We start from the raw sequence: 14,957 nt of genomic DNA, 5'->3' as shown, positions 1-14,957 counted from the left end.
CAGCAACTACAGAATAAAAATAATTTCTACTATAACTGGAAACTTCACAGAAGTTGAGTGCAAGTCTGTCCTTTTTCACCTTTGCCTCTTCTGTAGCAGCTTCTTAAGACCCAGCAAGGACAAAAGGAATGAAATTATGTAGGAGTGTTTGTCAACTTTCTTCTTGTCTTTCTTACCATAATGACATGTAATTAAGTACCCTGAACTATGGAAGTTGCCTGTGAAAAATATTCCACTAACTGAGAGCAACCAACCTCCATTAAGTTATACACAGTCAGCAAATGACTGTAATTATTAGGGCCAGTAGACAGAGCTGAAACTCCAAAGGACTTTAGTGTCAGAGCTAATAATTATGCAGCAGCCTTGGCCAAATATTTCTCTTCCTAGCTAAGTATTTAATATTGTCACCATAGAATATTAATGGAATTGCCCACTATGTGTGAAGCTGTTGACTAAGCTCATTGTACAGTGAACTGCAGAGGCTCAAATTAGCCACAGTGAATGGAGATATCAGGAACACCGCGTCAGCTTGCAGCACCAGCAGACCTTCTTTCATACTGCTGCTTTGGGGGAATTAACATAAGTTGTAGGGACAAAATGAAGGGCAAGACAGCATCATGCTTCCAGAATTCAGAAAGCATTGTCTTGCATAGTGAAGGATGCTTTTTCTTTAATTATCGCTTAGGTATCTCTGGGGAGTACATATGAATGTATTTCTTAAACCTATCGAAACAGATTAGCTGGTTCAGAAAGCACGTCCTTTGACTTAACTTCCTTGAACAAAAAGATTGCATCCGTGCTATAAATAAGGAATAAAAGAAAGTTGTTGCAGAATGTTTCCGTAGAGTGAAATCATTCCAGATGGGGGGGACACCTTCTTGGCCTAATAGAGGCATTAATCAAGCATCAGGGTAGCATTCTTCAACGAGCAATGTGTTCCAGTGACTTTCCAAGGGCTTTTTTTAAAGCTGTTTTTACCAGGCAGGGATTTCTACTGTAATTGTAAGGTTGCAAAAACAATAAGTACCTGTCAGCAATAAAACCATATTAGAGATATCCCAGACTTTGCAGAGATAACCACAGAAAAAGTAGCAGTGTTTTCTGGTTTGGCACTTAAGCAGCCTCATGAATTTCCTGGAGTGTTTTGTGTAACACGTGACCTGCACTGCAGAGGTGGCCTCCCTTCTACAGAGCTGTTACATAACCTACACCTAAGATCTTATATGGCAGTCCAGTTTAATCATTATGGTTACCATTGCTGTAATAACATATGTTCATTTAAAAAGTGTGCTGTGTGCTGTCCTCTGGGTGCTTGGATTTTTTTCTGTTCTTTTCTCTGAAGAATGCAAAATTAAACTGTTTAGCCATTGGGCTTGATAGTATTTGTGCTAAATCAAGGCTTGCATGGTTCTGAGCAGGCACTTATAGGATTTGAGACTAATGGAAGGGGGGAAGGATATTTGGGAAAGAACATACTTTAAAGTAAAAAATCTGGATTAAGCTTTTTCATGTCTTGAAAGCCTTTTTTTATGTGCTTTTCCTTTTTTTTTCCCTCCATGTAACCAAGAATGAATCTCTCTGCTGTTCCACAGGTGTGGATGTGTGGGGGTCGCATGGAGGACATCCCTTGCTCTAGAGTGGGCCATATCTATAGAAAATATGTTCCATACAAAGTTCCAACAGGAGTCAGCCTGGCAAGAGTAAGTGGCAGTGATGTTCCTCCTCCTCCTCCTGTGCATGATCAGGTGCCAGCCTCATGGAAGGCTCTGCAAAGCAAAGCCCTCTTCTATTTTCTCTGTCTCTTAAGCTATGACGCATCTCACAGCTACGTGACCATGCAGCTATCTCCTGTCACTCTACAGTGGGTGGCAAATTTAGGCATTGTAGCTGTGCAATGGGCAAAGTGAGCAGTTCTAGCAGAGGTGGATGTCTAGCACAAAGGGAGGTGAGCCCAGGAGAGCTGCAGTCTCTTGTGCAGACAGCTGCCATGCTCAGGACACCAGCCATTGCAGGTTGTCAGGATGGGACTTTGCAATCAGGCGTTGGCTGCGGAATCCCCAATAAAAACAAGATATGGCTGTATTTGTGTGATAGTTGACATTTTATAGCTGTGCATGAGCAGCAGGCTGCAGCGCAGTGATTGTGTTTTGGTGATTGAAAGACCTCTCAGCTTTAAGTGTCACAGTCCACTGGATGAGCATGCTGTAATTCTCCATGATGGAAACTTCTGTGCCATCTTATTTCTTAATTTAGTGTAGCCCAAAGAAGAAGAAGCCCTTGCTTATCCTGCACTAGCTTTCTCCAGTTAATTTCCAAATTGAGAAGGGTTTACGTTGCCCTCTGGTGGGAGAAAAAAATCATAGGCACAGGAAGGCTGCAAAACTAAAAACTACAAAAAGAGACCCTGCTGTTCTTGCAGTCTTATGACTTGCATAGCATTAAAAGGTTTCTCAGTTTACTAGCTTTGCCCTAGTTAGAGATCTGAATTTTATTCCTCTGTCCAGTGATGACCTGTCAGAAGGATAGAATACTGTCCTGTCTGCACCTTCCCTTCAGGAAGGAGCTGTATTTCTTTTAATCCAGCATTTGGGTCTTGCATATTCCCTCAGTGCTGGAAGATGATGGGGGACAGGTGCAAGGAAGGCTTGGCATCTGAGATTGTAAAGTCTGTTTGAGATGAACGCCTGATCTTGTTCTGCATAGGCTGTGTTTGGGGCAGAGTCAGCACGCTGCTCATTCTTAACATCCTAGTCTTTTTGGTAGTGAATGGCTTCTGAGAGGTGGACAGCACTGCTGGGTGACTGAAGCCGTGACTGCATGTCGCATTAGCGTGTCATGGCACCAGGAATGCACCTGGCATTGTCAGAAGAAAGTCCAAAGTCTGAAGGTCTCCTGAACATGTTGTGTCAAGTGGCAGGGTGTATACCTTAAGAGGGAGGTGTTCATTGCTGACTTGGAATTACAACATGGATTAAAACACTGCTTTAGGATTGCATGACACTTGAATTCACTGTGTGCAGTTTTGTCTGTTTCTCCCAACAGAAGAGAGAGAAGTGTCATTGCAGAGCCAGTATAAAGTTTGAGTTAGTATTCATATGAAAAGCATGATTTTAAGGGTTTATTTTAACAAAAGCAACGGGAAATATACTGCTGACGGGAAGTAAATCCTTTGCTTCTGTTTTGAAGGGTCATCTTGTGAAAGATGTACATTCCTACTGTATCTCTGAGTTTTTCTTAAATTGTTTTTTACACAAGCAGTGGGAGAGTATTGTGAACTTATGCTGTTCAGAATGGGGGACTGCAAATCCCATTCCTAGAGGGATATAGAAGATGCAGTAGGAAGGATTTAAGGAACGGGTTTTTTTGTTAGGACCTTTGAATGCCCAGTGGTATTTACCAGCATCATTCTCTGCTTCTTTTTGGAAAAAAGAAAAAAAAAAACTTTTGACTGATGTTGTTTTTAGTCATGAGGAACTAGATATAATGGCAAGGTGTCAGAATTCTGTTTTGACTTCAACTGAAAATATCTTTCTAAGTGTCTTGGAACTAGAGAATAATAAAAATAATCTTAGTTCTAAAGCTGGAGAGAGTGAATGTGAAAGAAAATCTTTTCTGAGCAAAACCACAAGAATGCTGTTCTGAATACTGATTTCAACAGTTTGTGCAGAGTTCTCATGTAATTTCCCCCCCCTTTCATTTTCACACCTGTGGCCGTTACCAACACAGAACCTGAAGCGTGTGGCTGAGGTGTGGATGGACGAATATGCAGAGTACATATACCAGCGTAGACCAGAGTACCGGCATCTTTCTGCAGGGGATGTGGCGGCTCAGAAGGAACTTCGCAACAACCTCAACTGCAAGAGCTTCAAATGGTTCATGAATGAGGTCGCATGGGACTTGCCAAAGTTCTACCCACCAGTGGAACCTCCAGCAGCTGCTTGGGGAGAGGCAAGTTCAGCAAGTTTCTTGCTCTGAAATCTGCAGTGGGCAAACAGGCTTGGGCAAACAGGCTGCAGTTTGGTTCATTAAACTAGCATTACTCCTGTGCCCCTGTTTGCTGTGAGTAAGGTGGCATGTGGGTGTTTATAAAGATCCTGCTTGATGTGTTTTGAAGACCGGGGTTCCTGTAGCATTATGTTGGCCTTGCTCAGAGGACAACAGCAGTTGCAACTGCTTATGCAGCAGTTCCTGTTAGTGCACAGCTACAAGGAGAAACCTGGCTTGTTCTGCACATTGTGTATTTAGTAGAAGGCAAAAGACTCCAATGGGGAGGACTAGGATTAGGAGGCAGCTGAGCAATAATAGAAATTGTATATCTTCAAAGGGCTACACAACTGTTTTGAGCTACTCTGCTCCTTAGCTTTCCCATCTGTAAGCCAGGAAAGCCATACCTGGTTTTGAAAGTCAGCTGTACTTATGGAGAAGAATCACAAAGCTTGAACTGCTAAACACAGCAAAATATTGGGCTCTCTGGTCCTCAAACTGATGGTTTGCTGTGTCCTGCAGGTTATTCTATGGCTTGAAATGGGTCCCATTTGAGTTCCTGTGCTTTCCTTTCAGCTGTAATCTGCCAGCTCAGTTGTATAGTTAAGTGAGGAATCTTAAACCTGTCTTCATACAAATACTGCCACTATTGAAGCAATTTAAGCCTTCTTTCCTTTTGGCTGTAACTTGATAAGAGTTAGGAGACTTAATGACTACTTTACTATTTCAGATACGCAACGTAGGAACTGGACTGTGTGTGGATACTAAGCATGGAGCCCTGGGATCCCCCCTGAGGCTGGAAAGCTGTGTGAAGGACAGAGGAGAGGCAGGATGGAACAATGTGCAGGTAATAGTCCCTCTGATAACCCCTCTGCTCCTAAACAAACTCTGGGAAGGAGAAGTTAGGTGGAGAAACAAGTGTCTGTCTTTTAAATCCATCTGGAGCATGATAATAGTGCTGCAACAGCCTCACTTCTCAAGGGAACAAGGTGCAGAACTCTGTCAGATGAACAGGGGGGTGCTGGGCACCCCAAGACTTATGTACTGATTATACTTGATGGGCTCCGTAGCAGGACGTGGCTTGTGCTTGTGGCAGGGTCTGAAGCCTGGCAGACTTTGTGCAGAGCTTTTCCCTACATTTTGAAGTTCTCAGAATGAACAAAAGAAAGGACAAGAAAACAATATGCCAAAATAATAAAAGAAACCAGTAACAAAGCAGCAGTAATATGTAACAAAGTGCATATTAACTTCAAAGGTTGTGCTGAAAGAAGTGATAGAGGAGCATCATGCATATTAATGAACCTGCAGGTGCATTCAATAACCACTTACTATCATCCTTCTGACAGGAGGCAAATGCATTATAAACACCCAACCATTGCTGGAAAGAGATGAAACCAGTTGGGCTATAGATTCACCCTCTTGATGTATAAGGTGCCAGAAATGGCAGCTTTATTGTAACAGAAGGGAGGGAAATATTAGTTTGTCTAAACTGTAGCAGCTGAGCTGAGAAAAGATGGAGAAAACAATGCCTCTATTACAAAGCCATACATAACTCTTCAGGGGAATGGCTTCAGTAGTAGGAGATAAAGGGTTGCTGCATATCAATTTTGATGCATGAAAACTAGAAATGAAACCAATTTACTCAGGCACAGTCCCTGTTGTGTCACGAGGTTCATGAACAATTAGTGTTGGCTTATGTTTAGAAGGAGAATGTGTTCTGGATTTTTATGTAGCCTGAGCCTAAATGATTATGGTAATTTCTCTTGCAAGAGAGGTTTAAAAGAGAGCCAGGAACAAAGTAGCTTCTTCTTGCAAAAGTTTTTGGCCGCATTGCTTCAAATAATAGTTCCCTGTTCTTTACTGATCTTTCTTACTGCCCCATGAGACCTCTGTAAAGAGAGGACTATTCCCCCACCTGGCTCCAAAAGGAGCCCCCGGAACAGCCCCTGCCCCTCAGGGACGAGAGGGAGGGAGACTTGCTGGCTGGTAGCCAGGCAGCACTGCACTGGCTAGTGCTGGTCGTGGGAGGAAGCTTGTACCCTGCTAGAGATGCTGTTCTTGTCAAACTGGAAAGCAAAAGACCAGCACCTGCCTTTCAACAAGTTTGTGTCTTGTGGGATTTAGTCCTACAATGCTTAAAACATATAAGCCAAGCCACAATCCTTAGACTGAAGATGCAGCTAGACCTGTCTCAAGCAGTGGCCAAAAGCAGGTGCCAAGCAAGGAGTACTAGGAGCAGAGTACGTGTGTGGTGTTATTTCCACTGACCTCCCAGCTTCCAACACTGTAGCTTAGGGATTTCCAGGCCTCATCTGCCGGTATCTGTCAGCTTACACCAAGGCCAAGACTCTGCTAGGTGTCGATAGGGTGTTAGCTCTAGTAACTAGGTATAACCTATCTCTTCTTTTCTGTAATAACTCCCCCCGCCGCCTTTCATTTCACTACAGCAAAGGGATCGGGAAAGCCTGCGAGATCATAGCGGGATCAGTAGAAGAGTGCCAGGAAGCATTTCCCTAGTGTTGGCTCTTCTGGTACTGCCGTGGGGTGGGGTGGGGAGCTGAGGGCCTCCTGGTTTCTTGCCTGAGAAGGCATAGGGACAGACTCTTCTCAAGGTGACTGCAGGCCACTTGTGCAGAGTAGGGTATTTACTGCCGGTATAACTCAGAGCTCTTGTAGCTCTCGCCCTTTTTTGCTAGCTGGGAAATACTGTAATTGGTCAGCTGATCACTTAATCCATGATGTGCGTCTGCATTGCAGAGACACTCAAGGCTGCTTTTAGTACCCAAGCTAACTAGCATGGCTGTTTGCAGCAGCACGGCCTCATTTAGCATGCTGGGTGGCAGTCTGCGGGGCAGCTGATACAGACCCCCATCGTCAGCAGTCCTGCTCCCCAGAGGTCGAATTAGTTTTCCTCTGGAAGAGTTTTGTCCTTTCCCTGAAGTGATCCCCACCCTGTGGGCAGAGAAGGGAATGTCATTCTGCTAGGAAGCACCGTTCCCTGTATCTGCTGTCCTGAGGGCCCTATTTGTCCTGGCAGATATTCACCTTCAGCTGGAGAGAAGACATCCGTCCTGGGGATCCTCAGCATACCAAGAAGTTTTGTTTTGATGCCATTTCCCACAGCAGCCCTGTGACCCTCTATGACTGTCATGGAATGAAGGGGAACCAGCTCTGGAGATATAGAAAAGTGAGTGTGTGTGTGTTTGTGTGTGTGTATTAAAGTGTCAAGTTGTCTGTAGGCACCTGGATTTCCTTAAAATGACACCACTCATGTTTTATTCCTCTGTTAATGTGGCTTTGATAGGGTATTTGTGGGCAGTTTGTTGTCAGTGTGTCATCAATTAGCTTTTATTAGAAAGAGGCGGCTCCCCCATTCCTCCAGTTAGAAATGCTGAGCCCGATTCCTCCAGGGCTTGCTAAGCAAAAGGGCGTTCTCCTTGCGGTCCAGTCCGCAGGTGGCAGTGAGGTGGTGCAACACCCTCACAAAACCTGTTTGCAAAGAGGTGTACTATGTTTATTGTTTTCTTCTGGACACCAAAAGATTATGCCAAAGTTAGATGAGGATTTATTAATCCTTCTAAGCAATGCTTATGTGGTAAACTGGTGAGTAAGACTTTGATAAATGCTCTGTCCTAGTCCTTGCAATCTGTACGCACAGTGCCATGGAGTGCCCTCAGCAGAATGTGAGCCTCTCAGCTGGAGAATCTGACTTTAGAAAGAGCTTTTGAGCTTCCCAGTGCAAATATGAGGATTGAGCTGGATACTGGTGGGTGGGGATAGGGGGCTGCTGAGAGAAGGTAGTACACGCTTGCCAGCCAGTTAAGTGTAGAACAAGTTCTTCAGTTACATGGCAGGTGATAAAATGGCTTGTCTTGGCTTTTAGACCTCTTTCTGTTGGTTTTAAAATAACTGTGCTTCTCCAGGCAACCTCACTTCAAACTTCTCTTCTCCAGGACAAGACCCTCTACCATCCAGTAAGCAGCAGCTGTATGGACTGCAGTGAGAGTGACCGAAAGATCTTTATGAATAGCTGCAATCCTTCATCTCCAACACAGCAGTGGATATTTGAACACACAAACTCAACCGTCTTGGAAAAATTTAACAGAAATCTTGATCTTTAAAAGACTGAGAAAATATATTAAAAAAAAATTATAGTTTTTACTGGGAAAGGTTACAAAAATTTTTTTAAGAATACTTTTTTTTTAAAACAGTTAATGAAGGTAAAAGGGAGAATCTCAGGAGAAGGTGTTAACTAGCAGGCCAGTCTTTATTGTGAAGATGCTGCATCCTTCTCTTCTGGGGATGGTGGAATTCAAAAGGCTTTTCTAGAGCCACTTCTGTGTTGAGACTGGAACAAAAACTCTGTGTTTAGAGGAGCCTGAATGTGATTCAAACTTTTTTTTTTTTACTGTTTTACTTCCCATCTGGGTCTGGTGTAAATGACTCTGTTCTCCATGACCCTTGAAGTACAGTACTTTTTGTAGTTGCTTTACCACCTGCTGAAGCATTCACACACAGGCGCTTTACCTTCCAAAGTCCATATAAGTAAAATCTTGAACACAAGATTCCAGTCCTCCAATGTCATGGATATCCCCCCCAAAAAAGACATAAGAATGTAAAATGAAATGAATATTTTTTTTGCCCTAAACCAAAATACATTTTAAACAGGTCTAGTGTTATTACATTCCAAATGATAAAGGAATGCACTCTAAAGGAGGTGTGGCCAAGTGTTGGAGATATCGCTGTAGTTATGAGCAATGAAGAATCTGTGTTTCTGGTCCATTCACCTTGCAGTCAGTTTGCTCACTGTTGAATCCTCAAGGTGAAAAATTTGCAGAGGGTTTCTAAGTGAATGCAGTCCTTACAGGTTCACTAGGAGGTTTTGGGTATCAGGTTCCAAATTTGCCTCTCATTCAGCATCTTTTTAGCATGGACGCCTCTAGGGTTTCTCAGAGTTAAATCTGCATAAAGGCAATCTCCAGTTTTCCTTTAGAGATGCAAAGGCTAATTCAATTTGCAATTGGTTTGAGTAGATTAATTCAGGCTAAATAAGTCTGGGCTGAGATTAACCATTGGTCTTTATCTGTTTGTTCGTCGGTCTGTAGTTTATTCCAGGCATGAGTCCTGTGGTCAGTGGTGTTGCTGGGCTTGAGGGAATGTGCTGTTAATCTCCACTTCTCCGCTTCTTTCCCAGTGCCCACAGCACTGTACAGTTTAGTGTGATTGGAAATCTCTTTACTTAAGCTGAGATATGGAATTGATGGGCCAATTCCATTGGTACCACAATCACAGAATGGTTGAGGTTGGAAGGGACCTCTGGAAATCATCTAGTCCAACCCCCCTGCTCAAGCAGGGTCACCTAGAGCACGTTGCCCAGGATTGTGTCCAGACAGTTTTTGAATATCTCCAAGGAAGGAGACTCCACAACCTCTCTGGGCAACCTGTTCCAGTGCTGTCACCCTCACAGTGAAGAAGTTTTTCCTCATGTTCACATGGAACTTCCTGTGTTTCAGTTTGTGTCCATTGCCTCTCATCCTGTTGCTGGGCACCACTGAAGATAGTCTGGCCCCATCCTCTTGACACCCTTCCTTCAGATACTTATACACATTGATAAGATCCCCCTCAGTCTTCTCTTCTCCAGGCTGAACAGTCCCAGCTCTCTCCGCCTTTCCTCGTATGAGAGATACTAAGATGATTAAGGGACTGCAGTATCCTGTCCACTGTGTAGTTAACCAGCACTGCAAGGCATTTACCCTTCTGGTTTGGCTGCAGGATCTGTTGGATACTGAACCAGAATTGTCTCATCCTAGGAGTTGGAAAAAAGTGCTGATACTGAGAGGTGAATAGGAGACCATTGACTTCAAGTCTATCTGAAGTGAGTGCATATTTCAAAAAAAAAAAAACAAAACAAAACCACACGGATTTAAAACGAATTGTTACAAAAACAGATTCAATAGTTCATCAGACTTAAGTCTTGTACTGAAAATAGGAGTGACATTTTCTAGTAAAAACTGTGAATCAGCATGCAGTTAGTCTTTTGCAAAGATGCTGCATAAATTGACAAAACTAGCCCTTTTCCAGCAATTGCCTGGCTGCACTTTGTCCAACTGCCCATGTGGGAATGCTACAGGAGGAGGCAGCATGCAGTGGAAACGAAAGCCTGAAACACTCTTGGGAAGAGTTAAGGCAGCTCTCTGGGACTCTGATAGAATACGGTTAATGGACTTCACTTTTTTGGAGAGGCATGAAAGCTCTGCTTTGGGATATCCTTCTCTCCTGTGAAGTAAGGAGGTTTTTGCCTAGGGTCAAGAAACAATCAGGCTTTCTCCCCACTATGCAGAGCTCCAGAAATAAGCCCTTTTTTTTTATGTTGCCAATTGTAGGGTGGTTGTCCATGTTTCAGACCCCTTTGAGGCTGAGCAATCCGATGTTTGGAACCTGAGAGCAGACTAGGACAGAACTAGCTACCTCTTGAGCTGCTTAGTCTGATGCATTGACTGCAAGTTAGGTTTAAAATCACTTCTGTCTCTTGCTTCCTGCCTTTTGCTTCCTTGAGCTGAGCCCATCTCTGACCTGTACTGCTATTTCACCTGGCACAAGCAGTCACAGAGCAAGGAAAATGCAGGCATCTGGGACTGGGGTTTGCCAAATATATTGGGGTCTCACATCTTGGGAGTGAACAAAGGAAAAAGTCTCTTGACTAGGCGTTCTTTGTGACAGTTCTGCAGCAGCATTTCTGTGAAGGTGGGACCAGTGTCAAATGGAGTTGACATCTTAAGTTCTCCATAACTACAATATGTCTGTCATTAGGAGCCCTTTTCATTCCTATGGGAGAGAACACCAGTTTCCCTTGCTTTGTGTCTGGCTGTTGCTTTCCTTAAGTTATTAATGCTCTCACTAGTCTAGTAGTGCTGACTGTGGATTGCTAAATGGCCTGACTAGATGTCTTTATGTATGTTTTAAGACCTGTGGAATAAGAAGCTGTTTGTCCATGCACAGTGCCAGTTTATTATAATTGGGACACAGTAAATGATATATAAATGGACTGCGGGTCATTCTGCTTGCAGCTTGTAACATTGGGTGTCTTAGTTTTCTAATGAGAGGATTAGCTTCTGTTTCTAAAATGCATGGTTTGCTTTGTACTTAGGCTCACCTTTGGAACAGGGCTTTGGAGTCCTAGCTGCTTGGCTTGCTGGCTGCTTGCTTCAGAAAGAACTACGATAACGAGCAGGTCTTTTACCTCTTAGTAATATTAATTTGGTGAGAAAGGACAGCTCTTAGCAGCATGCACCAGAAAATTAAGTAATATTGAGGCAGTTCCTGTTTAACAACTGATTGCCAGTACAGGGAAACTGGAGCTTTGGTGGGAGCGGTCCCACTGTGTTCTTCTCAGTATGGTTGATCAGATCTGTTTTCTCAAACTTTGGGATCTGAGTGTGGTAGGTGCCCCACAAATTCTGTGCTGTTCTGACTGGCTCGCTGGGCTTTGAGCTATTAATTTATTTACATCAATTATACTTTTCAATACCCTAGAGGCTTTGCTGACTAATGAGAAGACTTAATATAGCCAGCCATCCACTGATTGAGAAATAGAAGCTGTATTTTATCATCTGCCTCTTTAATTGAGCCTTTGCTGGGCAATCTGGTTAATTATTCCAATTACTTTTGGTTATTTGTAAGCAAAATTGCTAAAGCATGAATATATAAGCAAATCTTCACATCTGCATGCACGTCAAGAATGGAGATTAAATACCAGTGATTATCTAATGCAAAATAAATGCTTTTCATTTTTTTTCCCCAAAGTATTCAAACAACTCCTCTATCCATGGCTGCATAAATTCTGCTACTTCTAAATATCAGAATCCCAGACAACAGGGGGATCTCTGGATATGTGTTATGTCACATAATGATACTTTGATTTGCTCTTGAAGCTCTTGTTGATTTATATGGGTGCTAATCTCTAAGGCCAAGAAACAGTAATAGGTTTTGTGCTCTTATGTGTGCAAGATGTCTTTTTTCATGCCTGGGAATTAACTTTCTTTTCCACACCATAGCAGAAGAACATGTGAGCCTTACTGAAAGGGGAATACAGCATCATTAAAATAAAGATGTGCCTTTTTACCTGTAAATGTACAGCAAATGCCTAAACTTGAACCATTTCCTAGTGCCTTGCTGGACAAGAGAAAAGAGGGGAGGGGGTTAGGGAGATAAGGGTGTATGAGAGAACTTGACTTGTGCAGTGTGTTTGTGTGTGTGTGTGTTCTTTTTAAATGTTCAAACTTCAGTGCAAAATTTTGGTGAAAGACAGTAATTCAGAAGCTCCTGGGTTTCTCTATTAAATTGATATCGGTAATGACTGGGGTTTTTTGTCATTCTTATTAAGAAGACTTGGAAATTACGGTAGCTTCATCTTGGCTTTGTACAGTATAATCACTAAAGCTAGACCAGAGGATGTCTTGGTTGGCTTTTGGATGTTTCACCTCATGGTGAAGGCTCATGCATTTCACCTACATCCACGATTCTGCATTTTATGTTCTAAATATCTGAATCAGAAATAGTCCCACAGGCATATCAAATCTGTAGTAGAAGAGTCTTTCAGAAAGTCAATGCCTTGCATAACTGGGAAACACTTAAAAGGTGTGATTTAGTCTCTAATACAGAAGTAGCAAGAAAGCAATTTCTGTGCATAAGACTGGTTCCTTTACTGGAAAGTTCCAGTCAGCAGACTTTCCTGCTCCCCTAGCAGGAAGCTGCTGTGCTGAGACATCAATGTACTGAAAGTCAAATAGGCACCATCAGTATGTAGTATTGCAAGAACACAGTGCTCTTGTAGCTACTCTAGAAGCATCGTAGTAGCTACACTGGTTTACATCACTTAGGTCTTTCTTCTACCCCCTAAAAGTCATGCGGGACAATCACATAACTGCTGCGTAAAAAGGGAGAAGCTTTCATTTCAAATCATCTTTCAAGATATTAGACAGACATTTGAATGGTTTTGACTGGAGAGAATAGGTAGCCTCGGGCAGTCAGCCTGTAATGTTTTCAACTGAAAGAGTCCTGGTAAAGTTAAGTCTAATATAGGCTGGCTTTGCTAGCACGTGGGATTCAAGTTGCATCTGCATCCACTCCAGGTGCTGCATTTCATGCCTGTACTCTCCTTCTGGGTTTCTAACCATCTGCAGCAAAGGAGCCTGATGGTGCTAAGCCAGCCATTATCTGACAAGCAGCAATCCAGGTGTGGCTCCCATTCCAACAAAATTATTTAGCGTGAGAAACTGTTTAAATAGGTAGCAAACTGTTGTCAAAATGGTGAGTACTGTTAGGTTAATCTTGGTGTCTGCAAGGGTAGAGTTAAAAGGCCTTTCACAGGATATAGTAAAAGAGGGGGGAGCCAGACTGGGAGACAGGAGTACTGGGATCTACTCCCAGTTCCTCAGTGACCTATTGCTTGATCCTAAGCAAGGCAAGTCTGCTGCAATTTCCTAACCTATGTAATATTTACCTTGAAGTGTTTTATTTGCTGACCTAGTGACTGTTGTGTCTATATCTTAAGGCAAGCTGCAGTTCTTCACCTGGTTGGAATGGAGGGGAGAGATTCAATGGGTGGAGAATGGGAAAGCCGGGATCTGAAATTTCCGCCAGCATTCATCACTGACATGTCAATTCATTTCATATTCCTCATTAACCAGTCAGATTGCCTTACCCGCATTATAAATTTAAAGTATAACTGAAATAAACTGACCTCCGCTCTGATTGTCCATTCTTAGTGTCATGCTTTAACTTGGAGATCTGTGTATAAAACTAGACAATGACAGATTATGGAAATCCTAATAAAAATCCTATGTCTGTTTTTTGACTCTGCCTCTGCTAGCTAAGTATGCTCCTTCATTCACTTTATTCTGAGCTTTCTTGATGCTTCTGTATTATCCAGAAGGCTTCAATGGTTCCAGCAGATGTGAGGGATTTAGAGGTTTTATTTAAAGCCCCTGGATCTTTGTGGTTTCCAAGCTAGTAGTTCAACTCTAGGAAAAACGTTCTAATCCCAATTAGCAAGCAAGCAAATGTGAACTTGGACAAGGAAACAAGATAAAAACTGATCAGGCTAATAGACTAAAACATTAGCCCTTATGATAACAGTAACAAATAGCTTTAGCCTCTAGGGTGATGAATGGAATTAGTTTTAAAATGCATTTTCCAGGATCTTGGTGATAAGGTCTGAGTTTGTCTATTCCTTGTACTGCATGCATTTTATCTGTAAATCTGGATGGTGTCTCTTGAACCAGTGTATATTTATTTCTGTGCATATTAGGACCAACAGCCTAATATCTGGGTGGTAAAGGACTCTAGCACTTTAATGTAGTAGCTTTCATAAATCGGGAATCATTGATAGAATGCCTAGTGTTTTTAAAGTTGAATGGACTTCCTTTTATAATATATTTAAAATAAATTTTTAATGTGTTTTCTGAAGCTGTGTATGCAGACATGACTGTCCTCTGCCTGTTCTACTCCAGTGACTGACTTCCCTTTTCTCTACTACTTAAAGAACAAGCTTAGTTACCCTTGTCTGATGTTTCCCCAGCGTAGGCTTCCTGCTGTGTCCCGCACTGCTCTCTTCTGCCCCGCTTGGGAAATGTGCTTCCCTGCTGCCCTCTGTATTGGGCATCAGTTGCAGGGTTTGCAGTGTTCATGCACGAGTGCCCGGTTAGCTCATGTCCGAGTGCTGGGTTGGGTGTACATGACACGTTGAGGTAGCTGGGGGCTGCAGTAGTGCCTGCGTTGGCAGGAGGCCATGAACTGCCATGCGCCTGTTGCAGCCGCTTCCCCAGCCCGCTGTTAAGTCGAGGGGAATACCCCATTGCTCCCCAAACACCCTCAGAGGAGCCTGCAGTGCCCTGGCTCAGACATTTAAGAGCAGCAGCCCCTAGGGGAGGAGACATATGAGAAGACATGTGAGGAGCGCATGGGAGATGCTG

At 43.0% G+C, this 14,957-nt stretch overlaps 1 protein-coding gene across 2 annotated transcripts in view; it reads left to right on the top strand.

Annotated features, from left to right (window-relative positions):
* GALNT10 (polypeptide N-acetylgalactosaminyltransferase 10) overlaps window positions 1-14,451 on the top strand; it is a 99,688-nt gene extending 85,237 nt beyond the window's left edge. Inside the window, exons 8-12 of one of the 2 annotated variants that reach the window (XM_067304672.1) lie at window positions 1,593-1,700; window positions 3,727-3,948; window positions 4,715-4,831; window positions 7,022-7,171; window positions 7,938-14,451. In XM_067304672.1, coding sequence (XP_067160773.1) covers window positions 1,593-1,700; window positions 3,727-3,948; window positions 4,715-4,831; window positions 7,022-7,171; window positions 7,938-8,105 — 765 coding nt within the window. In that variant the 3' untranslated portion in view covers window positions 8,106-14,451. Of the gene's footprint in view, window positions 1-1,592; window positions 1,701-3,726; window positions 3,949-4,714; window positions 4,832-7,021; window positions 7,172-7,907 lie in introns of both variants that reach the window. The other variant, XM_067304671.1, reaches the window with a different exon arrangement.
* Window positions 14,452-14,957: the final 506 nt, after the last annotated feature.

This window comes from Apteryx mantelli, chromosome 14, assembly GCF_036417845.1.
Source record: "Apteryx mantelli isolate bAptMan1 chromosome 14, bAptMan1.hap1, whole genome shotgun sequence".
Classification (NCBI taxonomy): Eukaryota; Metazoa; Chordata; class Aves; order Apterygiformes; family Apterygidae; genus Apteryx; species Apteryx mantelli.
This window is presented reverse-complemented; position numbering and strand designations above follow the sequence as displayed.